The 17,452-nt window shown below is 41.3% G+C and overlaps 1 protein-coding gene across 3 annotated transcripts in view; it reads left to right on the top strand.

Annotated features, from left to right (window-relative positions):
- The window catches only part of LOC140996490 (tight junction protein 2-like), a 102,373-nt gene that overhangs the window by 76,803 nt on the left and 8,118 nt on the right, over positions 1 to 17,452 (top strand). For all 3 annotated transcript variants that reach the window (XM_073466910.1, XM_073466911.1, XM_073466909.1), the window contains exons 5-6: positions 8,201 to 8,723; positions 11,685 to 11,788. In XM_073466910.1, coding sequence (XP_073323011.1) covers positions 8,201 to 8,723; positions 11,685 to 11,788 — 627 coding nt within the window. The remainder of the gene's footprint in view (positions 1 to 8,200; positions 8,724 to 11,684; positions 11,789 to 17,452) is intronic.

Below are 17,452 nucleotides of genomic sequence, written 5' to 3'. Positions count from 1 at the left end.
TGCCCCAAGTCCCTTTAAAGACGAGCTTTACAGGTAGCACATTTATGAGAAGTGATCATGATGGCAACACTAGATGCTGCAGCCAGATAAGGTCAGACTGAGCGAGACCACTTTGCTGACTAAGAATAAAAGATGTGAAAACAGTATATTGAGCACTCCGCTAATCATGAAAACAACAAGAATACAAGAAACAATATATTCCTCAACAGGGAAGCAAGGAGGCTCCTCTTACTGACACACTCAGCTACATAATGCTAATCGATCTTACCGGTTGATGTCTACAGGTGAAACAGGTACTTATCACTCTGTTGGAAACAGAGCCGTCCGCTTGTATGAGGCGAAGGCTGAACCGTGAATCCACCGCTCTCCCATCGGAGAGGGACAGCTTGTCTCAGCCTTCGGTGGGCAAGCAACCCGCAACTTCAATCAATGTGATCACAAGACTACACGCAACAAGCTCACAGTAAAATTTTAACATCAGGTGATTTGACTTAATGCTACTACAGCAGTTGACCTGCGTAAGTGAGAATATGATAAGGGACTCTGATTGCCTGTATGACACCAGTAGTTATACCTGGTCGGGGGTCATCCGAGGTCGTACATGACTTTGTTGATATAAATACTCGACCTGCGCAAGACGGAAGATATCCTGCCTCTGCCAGTCAGGTAGGGTGAAATAAACCATAAAACATTGTCTCCATAAAATATGACCCAGATTCAACTCAATCAGTGAATCAAGTTATGAATTTCGTTTTTTTTTTTACAGTAATCAGCACATTTATTTCAGTGGCTTTTATCTATGTGTTCTACTTGGTACCATTCTACTTTGTATTAGAAATATTTTTATATAATACATTTTCAAACAGAAATGTTTAATAAATATATACATCACTATATTAATAACCCTGTTAACAAATCAATTATGACATTGCTACGATTGGAGACTTGACAGCTCACAGTTTCCTAGTACTGTAATAACTCAACATGCCATGAAAAGAAAATTCCCTATAAATGGGTGTTGTTCTTGAAAAAAGTTTTTCTTGGTAGTTGAAATTGTTTACTATCTCAACAACTGCTGGTTTTCTCAGCCACTAAGTCAGGGATGTAGGACTTCATTTCCAGGAGTGGTACCTTCAATCTGCGATCCAATGAAAAGAGCTGGTTGTGTTTGCAGATTTTAAATAAAAAACAATGATAATGAACCTTAACTACTGTATAGTGTACTGTAAAATTCTGTTTTTGTTTGAACCCCAATACACCCCTCTAGAGCCACTGTAGAAGCTTTTTCTTTAATGGGAGCTTAGCCTTGGTTTTAACAAAAATAAAAAGTATATATAATTGATCTCCTGTCAAATGGGATGGAGCATCCCAAAACTTAATTAAACTTTTTTTTATTATTATTTTATGTCTCTCTCAAGATAATTGTGATTGTGACCGTAGGTGCTAATTACTCTGCTATTTAAGGGTCCAGTACATTTCTTAAGAACTGTTTGTTGGAAGGTAGAATATCTTTAGAACTGATCGAGTATACCGTGGCCATTAGTCAGTATGACCTGCTGCTGAAAGGACTGAGCAGACCACTGAGTCATCACTGAACCTCTGCAAACACAACAAACACCAAACAGAGGTGGAGGGAGGTGACACACCTTCAGCACCAAACACTGTGTGTAGGTGTTTTGGTACTGGGGTCAGTGTTGTGATGCTTTGACCCACTGTACATCGCACCACACCTCCCACACGCAGTGCTAATGCAGCATCATAATGACTCATTTAGCAGTTGCACACACATTAATACAGCTTTTATAGCCTTAAAGATCAAGCAGAGTTGAACAATTGTTAAGTTATTGATCTGCTTTCCCTTCACATTTACGAGCAGTGCAACATAGAATCTTTTTAGTTTATCATTTCATATATACTTTACTTTTTACTTGAAGCAAATCTCCAAGCCAATTTACTGTGAATGATAAAGTCTACAGGGAGTTTATATATCATGTAAGGGGCGAGACTGGTGTTTTTTGTCATCTGTCATTACTGTCAATGGTTAAGTAATAGTATTGTGCACATGTAATCAGATTTTACTAAATGAAGGCACCATTTAATCAACTTAATTATATTCTGTGTAAATAGTTGGTTTTAGATGTAGCCCTAATTGCTCTAATAATTTTCAGAAATATAAGTCTCAAATGTACATTCTACATAATTTACCATTTAAAGGGTCAAGTTGAAAGATATTGCCAAAATTTTAGTTTAAAACATTCAACAAATGAACTAACATTATCACCAGATTTTGAAGAAACAACTGTGTGGACATTATGTCAAAGACATCTATGTACTGTGTTACAGAGATGTTGACCGAAGTTAGCATGCTAACCAGCTAGCCCCAGTTGTCCTGTACTAACAGAAAAATACAACCATATACCAGTAGCTAATAGGGCCACATAGCTCCAAGGCTAACTGAATTACTTGCTAGCGACTGCTAGTCGCTAAAGCAGCTGATAGCTATAGTTATGTTGTCCCTTATAGTTTTGGAACTACCTTCAAAATACTGTCCATATACATCCTACCACAACGATGTGGTACAATATTACAACTAATGGGGGGGATTTTCTTTTAAAAATTAAACATTTCATTTATGTAACATTTCAATTACTTGGAACACTAGAAGAATAGAACAGTTGAAAACCTTTCTAAAGATTAAGAACAATATTATGGTCTCGTGTGATTTTAAATATAAAATATAATATACAAATAAAATACTATAAAAATAGAACATTTGAAAACCTTTATAAACTGGACAGATTTGAACACTTAAGATTAAGAACAATATTATGGTCTCAAGTAAGGTCTCAATAACATGAGCAAAATAAATAAATAGCCAAAGCTATAAAATTACAAATACTGTTGAAAAATAAACAGAATTAAACTCCATTTTGGAGATGATGAAAATTATAAATATAAAATATAATATACCTATAAAATATAAATATACAAAGTAAATTAAATAGCTTTCACACTGAAGTAACAGACTTGCTGTCTGTGTTGTAAATCACAAATCAAGGAACTTGTAAGTAAACAAATGAACAACTTCTTCCTCTTAAGAAAACCAAACTCATTGCATAGTGGAGTGGATCCAAGAGTTTAAAATTCTTCTTCAGAAACACCATCATGTCCACATTGTCTGGTTAGAGGCTTGCTCTCTGTGCTGTGACAATGTCCCCTGCAGTGGAAAACACCCTTTCACTGGGGACAGATGTGGCTGGGATTCCAAGGTAACATTTAGCCAACTTGGCGGAGCACATTTTGTGAGAAATGCGCCCGGCTTGACAGTTCATAACGGGGCTCAAGCACACTAAGTAAAAACCATTGTTTTCCGCCACCGAAAAGGGGCGCATGTCCAGAGCCATGAATATTGCAATTGCCCCCATAATCTTTTGAGCCTGGTCCTAATTGGCTGGAAATTTAACTTGGAATAAATTAGGGAGAGTAGACTGTTGTTGTTGGGGTTTCTTTGCTCTTAAATTGATGGCAGGATGATGCCTTAAGATATGCATTTGCATATTCGACGTGTTGCCTATCACTTGAGGAAGCTTCTTAAAACACTTACTGCAAATGGTTTGGGTTTTGTCCACAACACGACTGCCATCCTTAATCTCAACCGGGTAGCTGAAATGTTGCCACACTGCTGACCTAAATGAGCTTGGAGGGTTTGCAATATCAGGGTTACCGGCATTAGTCATTTTCTTGTAGCCAACTACTTCACCCAGCCTAGCAGCTACTCACAAAAAGTTTAGCGTCTCATGATTGGAGGGTAGTCACATGACATGCCGTTGGGGACGCTTACAGGTAAAATTAAATAATATCCTCAACTAATTTTGTGGTTTAGGTCTACGTATTTTTATAATGATAAATCCAAATAATAATCATAATAATAGCCATTTAAAAAGTTTGGTAGCACTGATAGATCATAGGGCTGGATCTGGACTGGAAGTTGTGTCACGATTCTGCCTTCTCACACCACGAGACAGGTTCGTGGATCTGAGTGTCACGATTTCAGTTTCGATATGTGTATCGTTACAGCCCTACTCACTATTTCCTCTGATGTAGGCCTGTACATCTACAGGAGCTAGTGTGTGTGTGCATGTGTGTGTGTGGTGTGCATGTGCCCATGTGGGTTTAAGTGTCCTGCACAGTAGAGTTTCAGGTTTTCAGCCTGGCTGCCTCTCATGCTGCTGCAGTTCTAAAAGTAGCAGCACTTTTCTCCTGTGTACGCTGAACCAATCTCACTGCTCCACACAGTTTGTTTTTTTTCACAATTTCTTTATTGATTTTCCATTTTAATTAACAAACATTCATACACATAACAACAACAGTATAACATACAAATACAAAAACAGGAACCCCTCTAACCCACCCTCTTCCCACCCACAACAAGATCTACGGTTAACAAAGTTCTGATAATAGTATCAAAATTTGCCTTACATATTTAATCTGTACATATTCCAGTGAATATCAATCCTCTTACAGTACCAATACTCCAGACGTGTAACCCTTATTGGGCCATTCCAAGATCATGAAGGTGGTGGCAACAGATCTTGTCCAGCCCTAGGTTGCACATTCAAATTATTTATGAAGGTTAGGAAAGACAACCACATTTTGTTAAAGTCCTCAACTTTTCCTCTTGCCATGTAAGTCAGTTTTTCCAGTGCCAAATTAGATGACAGCTCTGTAATCCATTGGCCCACGGTAGGTCCCTGAGTCTCCTTCCACTTTAAGGCAATCACACGTTTAGCTTGCAACAGACAGAAATTAATTAGTTTGCGTTTTTTTACAGTCACTGGGAAGTTCTCAGGATATATGCAATAAACATATCTTAGCTTCAACTGGAATTACCTTTTCTATGAGTTTAGAAATTAAGTCAACAACTTCTTTCCAGAATATCTGCAGTTTTTGACAACTCCACATACAATGTAGCAGGGTACCAACTTCTTCCGTACATTTGGTGCAGTAGTCAGGAATATTGGGATCAAAGTGGTGCAATTTCACAGGTGTGATATAAGTTCTGAGCAACCATTTATACTGTAGAAGTTTGCATCTTGTGTTTATAGTTTGTGTTTGAGCCAGAAGACATGCCTTCTCCCAGTCCTCTATGCTAATGTCTGATTGAAGATCATTTTTCCATGAAGATAGATAAGAGAGAGAGTTTTCTTTAGAGCCTGCTAGTAACAAACCATAAAAGATTGATATTTGACCTCTGCCATGTAGGTTGTTCACCATGAGTCGTTCAATAGTAGATAATGAGGGTTCTGAGGTAGTTTTAATCTGGGAGTATATGAAGCTTCTTAGTTGCATGTACTTAAAATGATGTTTCCCAGGTAGGTCAAATTTATACTTTAATTGTGTGAATGACATTAAAACGCCTTCTTCATAAAGATCTTTTATTATGCTTAATCCTTTCTCCATCCATTGTTTAAATCCCATGTCACACCTCCCAGGAGTGAAGTTTTCATTTCCCCATATAGGTGTGAAACAGGAAAGTTTGGGGATATCATTTAAAAAGGTGTGGGCTTCATGCCATACTATCAGAGTGTTTTTAAGGAAAGGATTTTGTGTTCGTTTCCCAAGTATTTTAGCTTGAGACGAATAGAGGTACTGACACAATGGAAGTTCTATTGCATCATTTTCTATCTTTACCCAAGCTGGAACCTCTGTTGTATGAAAGTAATACATGGCTGCCCGGAGTTGAGCTGCCCAGTAATATAGTTTCATATTAGGCAGTTTAAGCCCACCACGTTCATAGGGCAGATAAAGAAGAGAAAGACGTAATCTAGGGCGCTTGTTACTCCAAATAAAGCAGGTGATGTTTTTCTTAAGAGTAGAAAAAAAAGAGACAGGTAGGGGAAGTGAAATCGCCTGAAAAAGATACAAGAACTTGGGCAGGACAGACATCTTAATAATATTTATACGTCCTATCATAGAGATAGGCATCGCGTTCCATTTCTCTAGGGACTCTCCTACAGATTTAACAAGTGGGTTATAATTGATTGGTATTATGTCTTCAATGACAGGCGATATCTTAATGCCTAAGTAGGTAAATCCTTCTGGAGTATTAGTGAACTGAGTGTGGATCTGGGGACCTTCTCTCTCTTCCTTGTTCAATAGTAGCAAAGCACTTTTTTTATCATTATTTTTATAACCAGAGAATTGTCCAAATACCTTTAGCAAATGGTTAAGAGCCTTAAGTGAAGTTCCTAGCTTTGTTAAAAACAAAACAATATCATCAGCAAAAACTGCTCCACACAGTTGAATATAAAAGCCTGACATGTCAGGGGAAATGGATTTGCTGCTTTGAATCACTGCTTTCACGACATATAGCTGTTTCTTTACTCTCACTCCTCTCTGAGAGTCAGACAGAGAAGCTATTTAGTTTAAAGCTAGGTTTCTTTTCACGTGTCTTCTTTAAGAGTTGTTTGTTTAGTCTCAGTGGACACACCGGTCAGTCAAAATATAAAGTCGGTCTGTGCAGTTTTGTTGTCTTTTTTTAAACCAAAAATGAAAAAACGTTATTTCTGCGTTGTTTGATAGCAATCGAAAAAGCAGTTACAGTGCTGATAAAAAGTATTCACCCCCTTAGATGTTTTTATAAATGGAGTCATGGTCAATATAATTTGGCTTGTTCGACAAAAAATTTACAAAAGAAAACTCTTTAATGTCAAAGTGAAAAAAGAATACTAAGTAATGTCAATTAATTAAAAATATATAATTTAAAAGTGGTTGCATAAGTACCCTTCACCCTTCAAGTGAGTATTTAGTAGATGCACCTTTGGCAGCAATCACAGCACTGAGTCTGTGTGGATAGGTCGTCGTTGCAAAACTGCTGAAGCTCTGTCAGGTTGCACGGGGATCGGGCGTGAACAGCAAGCCACAAATTCTCTATTAGACTGAGGTCTGGGCTTTGACTCGACCACACAGAACATTCACCTTGTTGTCTTTAAACATTTCTGTGTAGCTTTCACTGTATGCTTTGGGTCATTGGGTCAACTGTTGTTGTATGCAAACTCTCTCCCATCTCAGCTGCCGAAGCATCAACTCCTTCAGAGTAGTCAAAGGTGTCTTAGTTGTCACTAGTGTCGAGATCACAAGTTAATTATTAAATTATCTCAAGATCACAACGTTTTCGTTTTCTCTTTCTAACAAATTGATTTATTTTGTCATCTCGAGAAAATGAGCTTTGTTATGTTGAATAAATGAACCCATTATCATGAGAAAACAGAAAGTTGTTCCTTCTTATTACTTATAGCTTAATGTTTATTAGATTGGCAACGCCATGCCAGCAAGCATATATGGTGTCTTGACAAGTGTAGCAACTGATTTTTCAGATTAAGGAGTGCCAATTATTGATCAGTGCATCAGACTGCACTTCAGTCTTACTCATTTATATACATACTTTCTTAGCCTATACCTTTCAAACACCCACCAGTGTGGGTGGTTTCTTTTCTCAGGCCAGTGACAAGTTCAAGCCTACTGGAATTGAGTTGATCATTGTATGTAAGACTATTGTTTCATTCTGCCCTGACTTTACAACGATTTGGACGGTTAAAGCAATTTTAGCTGCTTACACTGTTATTATTCCCATTCACAGATTTACATATATGGCATAATGATCACTCCAGACAGCTACTATTGTTACACCTGTCTCTCACAGTAGCCATAAGGTAAATACCCTCTTCAAATCAGCAAATAAAGCATTCAAATGTCAAAAGCTCAGAAAAACTTATTTATAGTTAATATATAGTGCATGTATGTAATGGTCCACTCTAATTACTCTTGAAGTCATTTTCTCATAATAAATTATCTCGTTATCTCTGTAAAAACATCTGGTATTTCATCATAGTGACATAAACAAATTTGTTTTCTCAAGATCTCAAGAAAATGATTCTGTTTTCTCTGGAAAACAGCATTTGTCATTCCATGACAATGACATAAATTTGTTATCATGGGAAAACAGAGGAAATAATATATTTAACCCATGACTGTTTAGGGCTTCTGTATGAATGTTATATTTCAGTAACTATTTCAGCTCCAGAAGGGAATTGCGTTACATCTGGCACAAATATCCACTTGGACTGAGAGATGAACTGATTTAATTTTGCTGTTTTTTTGTGTTAAATCGGGTTTTGTGTGTTTTTTCGCTCTCTGTCAGATGGTGAAGAGACCTCGTAAGGTGGCGGTCCACTCACTGAAGCAGCCACCCTCCCCAGGTGGAGACACTCAGGAATACGCCCCCTCCACCCACTATTACGATGCTGACAATGACAACGACTGGTACCGTACTGAAGGCCGGGATCACACCTCTGACAGCAAAGCATACCTGGACCCCGAGCACAGGGGAGGGCGGGACTCCAACCAGAGAGCAAGGAGCCGAGGAAGGAGCCGTGAGAGAAGCTCGCCCAGCCCGGACAGATCCAGGAGGGAGGGTAGCCGTGGACAAGCATTGGACAGCAGCGCTGAATGTCAGAGGTACCACAGCCAAGGGCGTAGCCCCAGGGACAGCTGCCGCATGGAGGACAAGTATGAGCGAGGAGGAGGAGGAGGAGGAAGAGGAGCGAGGTATAAGAGCAGGGACCATCTCAATGACAACCCTCCATCCCCAGAACCTTCCAGAGAGCTAGAGCCACTGGAGAAACCTGTCAACGTCCTGCTGGTGAAGAATAGACCCAGTGAAGGTAAAACACACCAGCTACCTAAAAGGCTTGCCCATTAAACTGAGAGGGGGCTGTGCTGTACCATACAGCCACATGACCTTGGATTTTCATTTAGAATTCAGATGATTGTCTTTCATTGTTAAGTAAAACTATTAATTACATTCTCTCGACTCCACAGAATCATGCTTTATTTTCAAGTATTTCTCAGACCTACAGTTAAAACACCATCTACTGCAGCCTCTGTCATTTCTATAGAGTTGAACTCACACCTGTCTAAGCACAGGCTTCATTAAATTTGACTCATTGCAGGGCTGTTGTATTGGATTGTATAGTTTCTATTTGTCTTGTCACTCAGTATATTTAATGACCAGAACAAAACAGTGTATAAAGCAGGAGGCACTGTAACATTTGAAAAGTGGAGAGCTCTTGTTTTTCCTCGATTGCCTTGTTTTTCTGTGTGTTGATTGGGACTCCAGCTGTGGCCAGTTGTTAAGTGTTTGCATCTGTAACCTTTGTGTGCCTGATAGCTAGTCAGGGGTGGTGGTGGTGTGTACAAGGCTTTTGTTATAGATGTGTGTGGTTTAGTTTTTGTGGTCTTGGTTATAATGTATGTTGTGGATTCCAGGTTTTTAGCCATGCTAGCAGTTGACGCTGCAGGATTAGTTGATTAATTGATTTGTTAATACAAAGAAAATTGATCCCAACTATTTTGATAATTGATGAGTTATTTCAGTCATTAAAAAAGATATTAATCATATGCTGGTTCCAGCTTCTTAAATATGAGGATTTGTGGTTTGTCTTTCATACTAAACTCTCCACTTTGTTTAGGGGGATCAACCACCATCAAAACATTGTTGAGGAGAGGTATTTAATCTAGTGCAGCATTCAGATAATGAGAGAAAGACACTATGGACTAGTAACCTACAAGACACTTTTATCTGAAAAGAATAATGTATCAAGTGTGAACCCGCTAACATATGATACACATCCGTATTTAATCATTTAACAATCATTAATCAGTAGTTGCTGTGGCAATTTTATTTTATTAAGGTGACAATGGCTGTATCATAAATATAGTAGGGTTTTAAATCACATGTTTCATCAAGATACAGTATTATACTGATTTTTACGATGTTTAAGAATATATGCTGATTTCACAAAATCTGCCAGGATAGGTTTTCAATTCGATTCTGGGACCTGCAGATTAGATGATAGTATATGCCCATTTAAAAGTCAGCCCTCAGTCAGTTACAGAAAAAGCTGCCAGCCCTTTTTTTCTGCTTTTGGCCATTAAAGAAAAAACACCACATGAATAATTGCAAATAACTGTCTCTGGTTAAAGGCAGTAAACTTTTCTCTAAACTGACTCCACTAACACCCATAAAACATGGCTTAACAACAAGAAGATTGAACAAAGGTATAAAATGTGGCTCAATATTAACAGTCAAGGAGACAAAAAAGTAGTTTTTTTGTTAGTCACCATTATTAGCTTAAGCCTTTGGCATTTTACATTGCATAAATTAGCCTAGCGGTTAGCAGGCTTGTCCTTTACGCATTACTACATACATTATTTATACTTTTTGTTACTCACTGCTGGTTTAAGCTGCTGCACCTCCTGACACAACACCACAGTTACATTTTAGCCTGCATGTAAATTTTTCAGCCTAACGTTGAAACAGAGCAGCTGATAATATTTCCTGTTGCGAGTGCAAAAAGTTAGCAGATTGCTGAGTGAGATGCCCAATCTGTCTGTTGACCTGTCTTTTCTTCATAGTGCAAAAATTGTCTTTACCTGCGTGGCACTAGCACTGATGAATGTTAAGTGAAGGCTCTTCTTAAAAATGATGATAGTGATTGATGTTTTCACTTTACATCGATTATATTGGATCACTGATCATTGAGTTGATATATCAATCCAGAATAATGGATCATCCTTCATAAATAGTAAGATAAATTAATAGCAAAAGAATAGCAACATCATCAAGTCTTTTTCATCATGGCATAAAAGATTCTGTCAAAGTCAACTCCTAAACCATTACAAGCTTCTGTTAAAAGTGCCCAAGTTGTAGAGGCAACCATTCATATCTCAGTAGCATCTACATTTAAAAAAACATTTCCCCTAGGCTCTTCCAACATTAGTGACAACCATTTTTCTAACCCTACAGTTAAAAACAATGACACCCACTTGCTAGGGGAAGGTATACATGTCAAGTTCTATCTTAATTCTACATTATGGGCGGCACCAGTTGATAGAGCAGCTCAGTTGATAGAGCAGGCATCCCATGTACAGAGGCTGTGTCCTCGCTGCAGTGGCCTGGGGTTAAAGTCTGACCTGAGGCCCTTTGCTGCATGTCACCCCCCCCTCTCCGTTTCCTGTCACCTCTCAATGCTGTCCTATCAATAAAGACACGACGGCCCAAAACATCTTTTTTCAATGTCCATATTATAACTAACTTCCATTATCATTGTTGACTAGAACATTTGGTTAATCAGCATTTAAATTCACGTAACTGCTGCAACGCCTTTACTTTCGTAACACAGGGATAATCATATCTTTTCATCCCATTGTGTATCAATGGACATAGCTCTGTTATAAACCACTTGACTGCAACTTCAAATGCAATTAAAGTCAAATGGTTCAATAAAGAAGTAACTAACAAGTATGTAAAAGTGTGAAATCTGCTTTTCTTGCACAACCTGATTCGCTAGTAACTGTTTAGTTAAATGTTTGTGTCATCTATGTGTCATAAAACCAATGGTTTGGTTCAAATGTGGTGTACAGACAGTCTTTGAATATGTACTTACCACTGTGATGCTGTGTTCGTGTGCTGGTGAGAGAGCTGACATCCAGGCATCCATATCATCTGCATTCAAGTCCTGTTTTGTCAAATAAGAAAAATTCAACCTAAAATATGTATGGTCAGCTCCAGCAGGGCTTTGCAGTAACTGTGGTGTGTTGCATGTTCTTTTGTGTTTTTGTAGAATATGGTCTACGCCTCGGAAGTCAGATCTTCATCAAACAGATGACCAGCACAGGCCTGGCTGCCATGGACGGGAACCTGCAGGAGGGAGACATCATTCTCAAGGTGCACACACATTTATTGACAGTGCAGTCACACAATCACAACCATCACAGATAAGTAATCTAGCTGAGTTAGTAGCTACCAGCTACTACTGGTGACACCAGCTACCAGCTCCTATTCTATCCAGCTGCCATCTCAGATTTTCACGAAATACTCACCAGCTCATATTACCAAACTGTTTATACTTACACTGTTCATATTATAAATACTATGTCATATTGTAAATACCAAGTTCATATTGTAAATACTATGTATATACGAGTTAATTCTATTTCTTATCTCTTATTATATTGTTTATTTTTTCCTTTTTATTATTGTTTAAGTGTGATACTGTGCTTTGGCTGCTGTGACTAAGGAATTTCCCCATTTGCGGGACAAATAAAGGAATTCTGATTCTGATTCTGATACCATTTACTAGCTCTTATTACCATTTACTAGCTCATATTACCATTTACTAGCTCTTACTACTATTTACTAGCTGTTATTACTATTTACTAGCTCTTATTACCATTTACTAGCTCTTATTAACAGTGACCAGCTTAGATTCTTACCAGCTCCTTTTTGTTGCATAAATGAACACCTGTTAAGATTCACCCGCTAGTAGGAACTACTTTTTGGTTTACAGCTGTTTACAAATGAAGTGCTGTGCCCGGCTTAACATTATTTTTTACATGCATTCTCTACAACACAGCAAGTTGCATGTTATGTTTACAACATACACCACCACCTCATTTTAAGCTTGCATTTAGAAGAAAATAAACTGTTGAAAATTGCTTGAATTGAAAATTCTAATTAGGGCCCGAGCACGAATCTCGTGCGAGGACCTATTGTATCTGTAAGGATTATTTATTAGGGCCCGAGCACGAATCTCGTGTGAGGACCTATTGTATCTGTAAGGATTTTTTTTTTTCTTTTTCTTTTTCCTTCCATTCGACTGCATATTTGGCGGCCTGAACATACCCCAAAACTCACCAAACTCTGAACATACGTGTCATCGGTGTGCTGCTATTAGAATTCAAAATGATTGGGGGTGGGTGTGGCCAGGGGACTCCATAGCGCCACCTGACGTCGTTTTTCCCCACGACAGTTTTCTCTGATTGTCATGAAATTCGCAGGACTCGTGGGTCTCAAGGATTTAGCCAGGAATTATTTTTGTCGGAATTTTTGCTGCAACAGGAAGTCAGCCATCTTGAATGTTTTCGGGACTTTCGGGACACAACTGCCCTCATGCGCAGCACGACAGCTCAGTAGCGCCTCCTAACGCCCCCCTTATGGGTTTTCCCATTAATTTTTTTTCAATTCTATGCCTCGTACTTTATTTAACTAGTCCTACAGATTTAATGCCACAGACTTCACACTCACTAAATGTCATCTTCAGACCTTGATGATGAAAAGTTGTAAAAAGCTTTCGCCTACGTTATTCCTGGTGGGCGTGGCGGTGTGGTGACCCCTTATGGCTTTTCCCATTCTGTAGGAACCCATTTCTAAGCCTCGTACGTTAACTAACTCGTCCTACAGATTTAACACCACAGATTTCACATTCACTCAGTAGCATCCTCAGACCTTCAACAGCCTGCGTTGTGCTTGGTAGGCGTGGCAGTGCCGTCAATTTTGATCCTTCGCCATCACGCAGGAAGTCCTTATAACTTCATGGCCCATCTACACCAAATTTGTCACACATGTAGAGGGGTTGTCCCTGAATAGGTCTTTGCATCAATACTGTGTTAAGTGAAAAGATGGCTCCATAGCGCCCCCTGGAATATTTCAAACTTGAAGCCCCGCCTCCTACATGCACATACATGAACGAAATTCGGTACGCTTATGTATCATGACCAGACGCACAAAAAATCCTCTAGGACCCTTACCCTCAGTCCAACAGGAAGTCTGCCATTTTGGTTCAAAGTTGAGATTTTGCCGCCATTTCCACCCATTTCTATGGCTCGTACATTATTTAACTTGGCCTACAGATGTAACGCCACAGACTTCCCAGTCACTAAGTATCATCCTCATACCTTGATGATGAAAAGTTGTCAAAAGCTTTTGCCTACGTGATTCCTGGTGGGCGTAGCAGTGCAGTCAATTTCGATCTTTCGCCATCACGCAGGAAGTCTTCATAACTACAGCATACAATGGCCCATCTACACCAAATTAGTCACACATGAAGAGGGGCTGGCCCTGAATAGGTCTATGCATCAATACTGTGTTAAGTAAAAAAATGGCTCCATAGCGCCCCCTGGAATATTTCAAAGTTGAATCCCCGTCTCCCACATGCAAGTACATGAATGCAATTCGGTATACATCTGTATCATGACCAGACGCACAAAATAGCCCTAGGCACCGAAACCCTCAGTCCAACAGGAAGTGGTCCATTTTGGTTCACAGTGGCCATTTTGTCAAACTTGAAGCCCCGCCTCCTACATGCACATGCACTAACGAAATTCGGTACGCATAAGTATCATGACCAGCCGCACAAAAAACCCTCTAGGACCCATACCCTCAACGGGAAGTCTGCCATTTTGGTTCAAAGTTGAGATTTCGCTGCCATTTTCACCCATTTCTATGCCTTGTACTGTCTTTAACTTGTCCTACAGATTTAACGCCATAGACTTCACAGTCAATGAGACTCATCTTCATATTTTGATGATGAAAAGTTGTCAAAAGCTTTCGCCTTCGTTATTCCTAGTTGGCATGATGGCTTGATCTTTGAATGCTTTGCCATTGTAAGAGCCATGTCAATGTATGGTGTGTGTTGGACACAAACTGTCCACTAGGTGGCTATGTTGTGTTTTGGGTCACATGCACCTATTTAGGTAGGAACCTTTCCATGGCAGCACACACTGGACACAGGAAGTCAGCCTCATATCAATCAATCAGACGTCATTTATATAGCACATTTCATACAAATATAGTGTAGCACAAAGAGCTTCACACAATAAAAGCTTACCTAGGCGCTATCTTTCGCTCAGCTATGTGCTGTGACGACAAACATCATCCAATTTACATGACATTCACAGGTTGTTTTCTCCAAAGCATACACTACAACATGATATATAAATGATGTGTGAGCTCTAGGGCCACATAGTGGACACAGGCAGACTTGCCCTCTGTGTCTGCCCTCCGACGGCGCCACGGCCCGACGTACGTGGGGGGGAGAGGGCCCGTTCATCGCTGCTTGCAGCTTTAATTAATTTCTCGTGCAAGGGCCTATTGTATCTGTAAGGATTATTATTATTAGGGCCCGAGCACGAATCTCGTGCAAGGACCTATTGTATCTGTAAGGATTATTAGGGCCTGAGCACGAATCTCGTGCGAGGCCCTATTGAATTTGCTCGGATTATTTATTATTATCATTATTATTAGGGCCCGAGCAGGAAACCTGCGAGGTCCCTATTGTTTTTGTAGTGATTATTATTAGAGCCCGAGCAGGAAACCTGCGAGGTCCCTATTGTTTTTCTAATGATTATTATTTATTTATTAGGGCCCGAGCAGGAAACCTGCGAGGTCCCTATTGTTATTGTAATGATTATTAGGGCCCGAGCAGGAAACCTGCGAGGTCCCTATTGTTTTTGTAGTGATTATTTTTTGTTATTTTTAGGGCCCGAGCAGGGAACCTGCGAGGTCCCTATTGTAATTGTAGTGATTATTATTAGGGCCCGAGCAGGAAACCTGCGAGGTCCCTATTGTTTTTGTAGTGATTATTCTTATTAGAGAATAATAGAGCAGCAGAGCAGAGCAGCAGAGCAGAGCAGCAGAGCAGAGCAGCAGAGCAGAGCAGAGCAGGCTAACCATCAGCGGTCGGATAGCTGTGTAAACCTAGCCTGCTGGCCGTCTGAAAATCATATTTCTGCTTTACTTAAGACAATCATATTCCTGCTTTACTAAAGACAATCATATTTCTGCTTTACTAAAGACACTGTTAACATGCAGTGCACACAGGGAACATGTGTGCACACGCAAAAAGCAACAGCCATGGCTAACAAACAAATCACCGACCTTAAGGAGGACATCCGTCGACTCTCCGAGGAACTACAGGACAAACAGACCATGCTGACCTCTTGTCTGGACCTTGCGCACGAACAATCAATGCACATTGCCTCGCTCAAAGCAGCCCTCCAGGATACTGTCCCATGGGACACCTCCACCTGTCCGCGGCCTTTCACCTCCTCAACACCCAGCCTTCAGTCATCCCGGGCCGAAGTTGTTATCCGTGACAGAAAGAGAATCCAGGATGCGACTGCCTCTCCTCGCCTAAGCCTCTCCAACCGCTTCGAGGCCCTGGCCGACAACCCAGATCTCCGCCCGGTGCCGGGAGGCCCCCGCCGCGTGCTCCCTGGCGCCCGCCGCGTGCTCCCCGGCGCCCGTTGATGACGTGGAGCCCTCCTCCCCGCCGGTTCCCGCCGGCGCCCGGAGCCGCTGTGCTTCGGCCCCGGGCCGCCGGCTCTCTTCCCGAACGGCTGCCCCTGCTTCTCGCCGCAAGTTCCTGAAGGAAGCCGTTCTCCGACGCTCCGCAACACCTGTCCGGCCGGGCCCTGCCACCGATCCGGCGGATGACACACGGCCCGGACGGTGGCTCGTCACCATCCCGCCCGGCCAGACCTCATCCTTGCCCACTTTTCCCACCAACCACCCTGATCATCGGTGATTCCATCACTAGGAATATCCGTTTCTTCAATGCCACCACCTGCTGTTTCCCCGGCGCCACAGCCCCGGAAATTCTGGGAAAACTTCCTGGGCTGCTGCAGTCACTCCCATCCTCCATAACGCGCATAGTGGTGCACGTAGGGACCAACGACTTGGCCCGGGGCACCTCCGAGCTCACCAAAAGGGATTTTACCTCCCTCCTGGACTTCTTGGGCACGTGTGGAAAGTCCGTATTCATCTCCGGTCCCATTCCCACACTTGGTCGCGGGGACGCGCGCTTCTCCAGACTGCTCCAGCTGGACTCCTGGCTCAAGCATGCCTGCTACGCTCGAGGTTTCAACTTCGTGGACAATTTTAATCTGTTTTGGAACCGCCCCTCCTTCTTCAAGCCCGACGGCATTCACCCAAACACCACAGGTAGTCGCATGCTTGCAGCCAACATACAACACACTGTACATTATGCTCCACGAGACTGACTATTTACACCACACACCCCCTTCACCGACACTCTTCCTCATCCCTCGCCAGCAGAGGCACAGACCACTGTCCAGCTCACTAGCGCCCCCGTACGACCCAACCAGTCATTATCCCTCCCACCTGAAACATTCCCCATACAATCCATTATAACACAGAGACCACCCCGCCCATGCGGTACATCCAGGACTATGAAGAACAACAACTTGCTCCCCATACACTGCACTCCTGCCACCCCCTCCTCGACTCAGATCCAAAAACACCTCAAACTGGTCCTACTCAACACCCGCTCACTGACCAATAAAAGTGCCATCCTACATGAACTTATCACTGACAATAATCTGGACCTTCTCTGTCTAACCGAAACCTGGCACAAACCTCTAGATTACCTCTCCCTAAATCAGACCACACCCACTGGCTACACCTACATTGACAAACCACGCCCTGACGGACGGGGTGGTGGCGTTGCTGCCATCTTCAAGAAAAATTTCCTTGCATCCACTATCTCCATCCCTCCTGCTCAGTCTTTCGAACATATTGCCCTCAAACTGC

The sequence above is a fragment of the Pagrus major genome, chromosome 5, assembly GCF_040436345.1.
Source record: "Pagrus major chromosome 5, Pma_NU_1.0".
Taxonomy (NCBI): domain Eukaryota; kingdom Metazoa; phylum Chordata; class Actinopteri; order Spariformes; family Sparidae; genus Pagrus; species Pagrus major.
This window is presented reverse-complemented; position numbering and strand designations above follow the sequence as displayed.